The 8,121-nt window shown below is 34.2% G+C and overlaps 1 protein-coding gene across 1 annotated transcript in view; it reads right to left on the minus strand.

Annotated features, from left to right (window-relative positions):
• The window catches only part of TRIADDRAFT_55981 (uncharacterized protein), a gene marked incomplete at both ends in the record, with an annotated part of 8,987 nt that extends 4,496 nt beyond the window's left edge, over nt 1-4,491 (minus strand). The window contains 7 exons of the mRNA XM_002112153.1: nt 14-64; nt 258-335; nt 575-1,158; nt 1,247-1,372; nt 3,647-3,776; nt 4,147-4,148; nt 4,458-4,491. Of these exons, the coding sequence (XP_002112189.1) occupies nt 14-64; nt 258-335; nt 575-1,158; nt 1,247-1,372; nt 3,647-3,776; nt 4,147-4,148; nt 4,458-4,491 (1,005 nt within the window). The remainder of the gene's footprint in view (nt 1-13; nt 65-257; nt 336-574; nt 1,159-1,246; nt 1,373-3,646; nt 3,777-4,146; nt 4,149-4,457) is intronic.
• Nucleotides 4,492-8,121: the final 3,630 nt, after the last annotated feature.

Genomic DNA, 8,121 nt, shown 5'->3' on the forward strand with positions numbered 1-8,121 from the left:
ATTAGTAACATACCAAGGTGCCTTGTAAACTGATTAATTCTTTTCGATAAGTTAAAATTTCATTCTACAGTTTGTAAGAACGATAATGACGCAAGTTAGTACCAGTACATATGAAGTACTCTAGTGCTATAGTCCCAAGTAGTTGCTAGTACATCGCTGTCGGCGGATAAAATGTAGCTTGCAGCCAATATACGAACGGACAGTGATCAAACTAGTCATCTCAGCGATGAAATGAAAATCCGATTTAATTGTCATACCTTGTAATATTCTTCTAATGATGCGCTATTCGACATGCTGTTATCGTCAGATGGATGTGAACTTACTTCGTCTCCATACTAAAAAAAATAATGTTCAATAGTTTATCCTATCGCATCCGTAAATACTTTTATTATACTCGACTATATTATTATCATCATTAATTTAAAAGTAAGGCTGTGAAGGAAATGGAAATATTCTATGAAATCCTTTCGAGTAGTTTTTCTCTTCAATTAATAATTTAAGATGGACAGTCTGATATCGAAGCTATACAATTTTACTATCCTTATAAGTTTTATATTAAAATAAATTGACTCACCTTTCCTCGTCTGCTTTTTGATTTATCTTGGATGGGAGAATGTTGTAATATTATTTGGTCGTCAGTAACAGCAAGTCCAGGTGTTGAATTTTGACTGCGATCATCTGAATTATAGCTATTCCGAGATGGTGATATTTGATGAACACTAGCCGTAACATATTTATATTGTGCGTCTTGAGATCGATTGTGGTTGTCATCCGAACTATCATTATGATTAAACGATTTCTTTCGTATTACTTTTGGGGCTTGACCAGCTGGTAACTTTTTTCTACTAGGCGATTTGGATCTTCGTCGGCCACTAGCATCGCTAGAGGGTACACTGTCTGTGCTTAGGCCATTCCTTAATAACTGTGATGTACTTCCTGCAGATAAATAATTATCGGTACTTGATTGCGCTCGTCGGGCACTTTTATCAGAATTGTGACCATCATTGGATATATTGTAGGATGTATGGCGATCAAGAGTAGATGAATGATAGGCTGATCTATTGGTATAGCTTGATTGTTTAACGCTATGAGGTTTATAATGGGCAGCGATAGCTAATACCAATCTCATGGTAGCTTTAATGTTGCCATCAACAATGTCTATCAAATTGAATTCAATCATTCCGAAGGATTGATGTTATTTTTATGATAAAATTAATGGCGATTTCTATTATAGTTTGTTATTTACCTTTTGCTACTGTTCGGTGCATTTGCATGCGTTTAGCTGCCATAAATTGTAAGACTCGGTCGACATTATTTTGACAAGCTTCAATTGTTTCAGGATTATTATCGATGCCAGGTAGAATTTCGCCGCCTAAGTGAACAAAATTGTGAGTGATGTACGCATATAATTATCAGAGAGAATACTATGGCTGCTTTAATAAACTTGGCAATAGCTAGAAACACTTAGAGACATTTCTTGCTATCAATAAATTTTGCTATTTCATATTTGACATCTATAAATAGCCGAGTAGTGGCTTACTAACAGCAGTCACTGCTATCGCAACTTTCTAGCAATACTAGCTAATAAAGAATTGGTTGAGTAATTTGATGGACTGTATGTAATTATTGTCGTTGCTATAAAAAAAACGGCACTGTAAATAGAGTATACATGATTTGACAGTAACAGCGGTAATTAGTTGGTTATCATTGGACTATTGATTCATCTTTAATTACTGTTAATAGAGTATATAAAGTCGATTAGCGGCTTCGTTCAATATTTTAAGTGTTTAATCTAATTTGAAATGGTAGCTATAGTAGAATCGGGGGATCTGATATTTAAGACTTGAGGAATGGTAAATTATTGATCATAGGAGATAATTCTATAATGGTTTTCGTTTTGCTAAGGCACATTAAAAGGCGATAGATTAAGCGAACTTAAGCACTATTCCTGCAATGAACATAATATGTAGTACGGTAATTAATGTTAGTTTAGCTAGCAATCGTTCCCTTTTCCTAGATCGGATTGAATTGCTTAATTGGAATCTTTGGTTAAATTAGTAAGTGTAACGTATAAATTTGATAGATTGTCAGTGCGAGTAAGAGTTATTGACTAAATCATCAGGATAGCTACCGATGTATTAAATAGCTGACCATGATGAGTGGAAAGGCGCTAGATAAAATAATTTGGAAGGACAATATTGAAGAGGAAGTTTACTTTACCACAGTAGATTGTTAAGAACTTGCCGAATAAAGAGATAGTATGAAAAAGAATAACCAAAAACTGTTGTCGTCAATTTGGGTTATACTTTGTGCATGCTTCCGTATACTGGATCCAATTCATAACAAATTATATGCGTTTATGGCGATAGTCTAAAATAATTAATACAGTCTACATTTACATCCTACTGCTTTTCTACTCTTAAAATGATTAACGTGATACATGCTTGTATTATCCTTTCCTAAAGGTTGGCCTCACTAATACATGAATTAATAATTTGATATCCTATGCGATTATTGCGATGCTGGTATGCTAATCAAACGCTGCCAGCACTTATAAATAAATATCTGAGAATGAGGAGTGCAATAACGCTCAATAAAGTAATATTTGGATGGACGACATTGAAGCGGAAGTTCCACTTTCGAGAATAGATAGTTAAGAATTTGCCGAATAAAGAAGTAAGATTATAAAGCATTACAAAATATCCTTGTTATACATTTGGGGGTATACTTGGTCCATTCTTTCACAAACTAGATCCGATTTATAACAAGTTATATGCGATTATGGACATATTCTAAAACGATCAATATAGTCTACACTTACGTATATCCTACTACCTTCTACTCTTCAATAATCAACGTGATATACACTTATATATTATCCTTTCTTGAAGGTTAGTATCACTCAATGAATTGATGCTTGATGTCCTATGCGATTATTGCTATGCTCGTAGGCTAATCAAGCACTATAAATACTTTTATATATTATCCTCTGCTAAAGATTAAGAATTATTTAATGGACACGTGAAATCTTATGCTATTATTGCGATGCTTGCGTATATTGATCGACACAGTCAATACTTCTATCATCTTCTTCTAACCGTTAATAATCATTTCATTAATTGATTGATGTCTGCAATCCTCTGCGATTATTACGGTATTTCGAAAGGGGGTTAATGCAGTACATGGCGATATTATCCCTTCTTGAAGATTACTAGTTATTCCATTAATCGATGTGACAAATTACAGATGATGATTGCAATGGTTATGTACAGTCGTACTATGATTAATACTACAATTTACTATCGTTCATTTCAGAAGGCCAATAATAAATTAGCCAACGAATGGACATGTAAAATTATTTCACAATTTCAAAATAATCAATATAGTCACACTCATCTCCTACTTTTCTAAATTTCGATCATAATTATAGGCGATTATCACTCTACTTAAAAATAGTAATCATTCAATTCATTAAGGCATAAAATCACGAACGATTATTGCAAGACTCGTAATGTGTTCTAGAAAGTATTCGTTGACATTATACTTCCTGATTGCTCATTATTATCAAATGAATAGCTACGCAAAATTAGGTGCAAGTATTACGATAATGATAAAATTAATTCCAACTAACCTACTACAGACTTACTTAATGCAGCAATAAGTTGTGCCAAGGCAACCCCATCTCGAAGATCATCTTGAAATTGATAAATTTGGCGTTGTCCAGAGATCTTTTTCAATTGTGAATTAATCCACAATGTATAAGTGACAATTTGTTGCTATAAAAATAGATTTAAAAATTAAATTTGTATTCGTTAAATTTGTAAAATATTGCATTATTTAGTTTGATACTTGTTGGTAATGAAGTATAAGTTACTATTTTAGACAGGCTACAACACTTGTATTATAAAATTTTTATTTACATATTGAGTATCAGTCTTCATGTTAAGTTAATGGTATACTAGACTAGTTTTTACGGATTATCATGAAGCTGCTTATACGATTTTATTGCAAAGTATGGAGGGATAAAAAATATACGTGTCATCAAAAGGTATGTAGAATCCTTCCTGTTGAATTGAGCATTATCCAGGTTGTTATAAATATAATCAATGGCTACGATGAATATCTCTACCGTGGGAAGAAAAATACCCCTGTTTGCAGAAAAGTGTGCAGAAAATGCAAGATTGAAATAGAATTCTTTTTTCAATGTTAACGCTTGATTTAGTATCATGATGAATAATGAACGGATAGCAAAGGCAAAGGAAGTAAAGGCTAATGATAGCAAAGTATACTAAAGCTCTTGCTACTGTGTCACAGAGACACTTTATTTACAGTAATTATAGAAAATAATATGCTTGGACATTATTGTTCTAAATCAATAGCTGTAATGAATATTGCTAGAAGGGAAAGGAAAGGTTCAAGACTAGTCATAGCAGGGGATAGCAACACCTTTCTATTACCTTTCATATTTTTTTTTGATTGATTGATTGTCATGATGGATTATTGTCAGTATAGTGATTGTTGTTTTGACGCATAGAGTAATGGCTTTGATGTAACTTGTTGGAGAAATATTCTTCAATTGATTTGTGAAATGCTATATTGAACATGGATATATAATTTCTAATAAGCATGGATGATTCTATAGTATAGAAAGAGATTGCTTGCTATAAATGCCTGGCGAGAATTAGTGTTGCTGCAAAGGTACATTAATCATTGCTGTGCCACTAGAAGGATATAGAAAATCCTCCTGATCAATCCTTGATTAGTATAGATTATGATGAGCATAGTAGTCATGGTTTCCATTCTCTGTGGTGATAAAAATGGCTGCAAAGGAAATGAGAAACTACCCCTTGAGGTTCTACCGAATCCTCTTTTTGATTCTTAATGGTCGATTGATCATAACGATGGTCAACTACCTAAGGTGATTATGAATCCACAACAAGAATTCATGAATGAATAGGACTACAAGGAAAGGAAAATAAGAATTACTGGTACAGAAGAAGAGTATTCAGCAATCCTGTAAATGCTACTATCTGAAATATTATCCTCATCAATTGTAGCTATCCGTCAAGGGATTGTTTTGCCCTGCATCCAATAGCAGCCATGAATATTGCTGTTGGGGAATAAACGATTAGCTTCAACATGTCGTTGCTCCCTCATTTCATAGACTACAGTCCATAGCGATGGTCCATAGTACGAGTATAACTTTGATGTTGAAGATGGCAAAATGAGGTAAAGACAAAGCTATTGATTAGTATGAGCAGACATAAGACGCCATTTTCAATTAGATTAGGATGCCATCTGGCGCGTCGTTAATTTACTATTAAGAATATAAAGTCTTTCCTTTAATTAACTTATTATCCCCATCCAAAATTGTGCTCAAGAATGCCTTTACAACTGTATGATATTCATTCTTCACTTTTCAAGTCATACGATCCGATACTTTCCATTGCCTTCAAGATGAAAGCAAAATTATTCTAAATATTAAAATGGCAGTTGATAGGTAATCACGCGTTACCATGATCCATCCATCGCTGACAATATTGATCAGCAAGGCAAATTAGATCGGTACATGAAATTTTTTCAACGGACAACATTCTGTCTATGTCTATGATATGAATAGTGGTTTATGGCTGTAATTAGTTCTACAGCATGGATCGATAATCAGTGGATGTGCTAAAGTGATCCATGTTTGATGAGATTGATCAGCGGGATAACCGATGTACCAGCTCAGACTCGATCCTTCTCCAAAATAAATCAACTACTGTATGCGGATTTAGGCATGGCTATATTAAAATAAATATATCTTTCTACGAATGGAGTTGTTAATCGGTAATTTATTCTTAGGTTGAAATGATCGATGGCTAATGCGATGCACTAGTAGGGCAATGTATCAGTAAATTCAATCTACTTATTCCACCATTTGTTTAGCTAAAATGGAGTTATAAGTATCAATATTGTCTTGTAGACGCCTACAAATATTGATTGATTCGTCGTCAGAACTATTTTATAATGAGTAAAGAGTAGAACCTATCAAGTTGTTCAATATCCATAAAAATAATGGAAGAAAGTCACGGTGATTCAAAATATTCAATCAATTCTACAGTGGATAATATCCTATCTTTCCTTTATCACGATAACGATGTCAAAGTTACTCATTAGAATATTGATAATCACGAGATCTAAGAATAAGTTTTGTCCTAGATACTTATAGTACATTAGAAGTAGAAATGTGTAAATTGTCCATCCTCTTTCTCGTCATGATTACGATGTGAAAGTGACGAATTGAAGTGGACAACAACGATGATTATGAATCAATTTTGCTGTAGAGAATCACGGTGGAATAGAAATAGAGAAAGGAAAGAAATCATGTCTGGCATGTTGTACCAACTTGATTCACGATCAAGAACGAATATGAAAGGGAAAATTAGATTGATATCAAGACTAATTGATCGTAAAGTCGAAACTATCATTGCGATCCATGACGATGAGCTAGTTTGTCTACAAATTAATTCGACTCCAGTCAAGGCTAGTAATAGGCATGCAAAGTGTGTCCAATTCTACGTTAAAAGTAGGGATTGCATCTTATTGGAATGGCGGATACTGATTTCCAAAAAAAAATCGACAGATTCTTGTTCATTTACAGCGCTTTTAATCGATTACCGATGGGAAAGGGCCTATGCATAGTGTGCCAACTTGATTAACCATCAATAACGGATATGGAAGAGGAAATGGGATTGATGGAAAGAACGTTCATTATTGTTGAATAATATGCATTTTATCATGGAATATCTTGATTGATTGGAAAAGGATATCATGCAATGGGTTTGGCTTTATTGCTGTATCTGGGCTGGACGACTTTGGTTGAAGGAAAAATTTCTTCCATACCATGTTGTGCATGGCTATTAAAAACGATGGGCAATTCAATCTGTTGAACAACATGGATCATGTTGTTCAACAGATTAATTCATCAGATCAATCATTGTATCTTGCATTGGATGAGGATAACCTTTGTTTATTAGACAATTTCTCCATCATGCAAAAAGGGGATAAAATCAGCCTAGGTAGTAGTAATGTAGTGATAACTTTCTTTCTTCTATTGCTTATTTCCTTAGCAGCTTGATTTGGATTATGGCGTCGAAATGGGCGATTGTAGTGGATGTAGAAGGCAAGGTTGAAAGTCATCATTGGTCATGTTAATTTATCCTAGAGTTGACTACTCCATCGATCGTTGTTGTTCTTTTGGCAGATTATGAAAGGGTAAATAGACTGATCAACAAGAGGAAGTGATTGCCATGATAGCAAGACTATCTGCTAATGCAAGTCCTGAAGTTTGCAATCATCATGGAGATCATTTGTCTAATTTATCTTCACTTGGACTACTCTTGGCTTCGCCTAAATGGATGAAATTGCTGTCATCCTAGCAAGACTTTCTGCCAATGCAAGTCGTAAAGTGTGCCATCATCATGGAGATTATTTATTCAATTTATCTTCACTTTGACTACTCTTCATTTCGCATAAATGTGTGAAAACAAGTTGTCATCATCTTGGTGATGATAACTGCCTTGTAGAATTTCAATTTTCCCTTCTTTTCTCCCTTGTATAGGGTTCAAAATTAGACCAGTTTTCTTCACTGTGACTACTCATAGCTTAGTAACGGTATATGCAAGCGTGCAATCATCATGGTGATTATGTGTAGAATTGATCTTCACTCTGGCTACTCTTAGCTTGGTGAAAATGCAATTTTTCTTCCTTGTAGAAGGCTGAAAATTAGACAACAATTTTTCTTTCCTGTGATTACTCCTAGCTTAGCATCCATGTGTGAATACGCTGCAATTCTCATGGTGATCCTGTCTACGATCTATTTCCACTTTGGCTACTTCTAGCTTAGTAGAAACGCGTGAAAATGCTGCTATAATCAGAATGATTATGAATTTGCAATTTTTCTTTCCTTTCTCCCTTGTAGAGTGGTCAAAAGAAGATCAAGTTACCTTCACTGTGACAACTCCTAACTGAGTATAATTAGATGAAAACACTGCAATCAACATGGTCATCATGTACATCTACAATCTATCTTCACTTTGGCTACTCCTAGCTTAGCATAAGCGCATGAAAACGCTACAA

This window comes from Trichoplax adhaerens, genomic scaffold (assembly GCF_000150275.1).
Source record: "Trichoplax adhaerens TRIADscaffold_4 genomic scaffold, whole genome shotgun sequence".
Taxonomy (NCBI): Eukaryota; Metazoa; Placozoa; class Uniplacotomia; order Trichoplacea; family Trichoplacidae; genus Trichoplax; species Trichoplax adhaerens.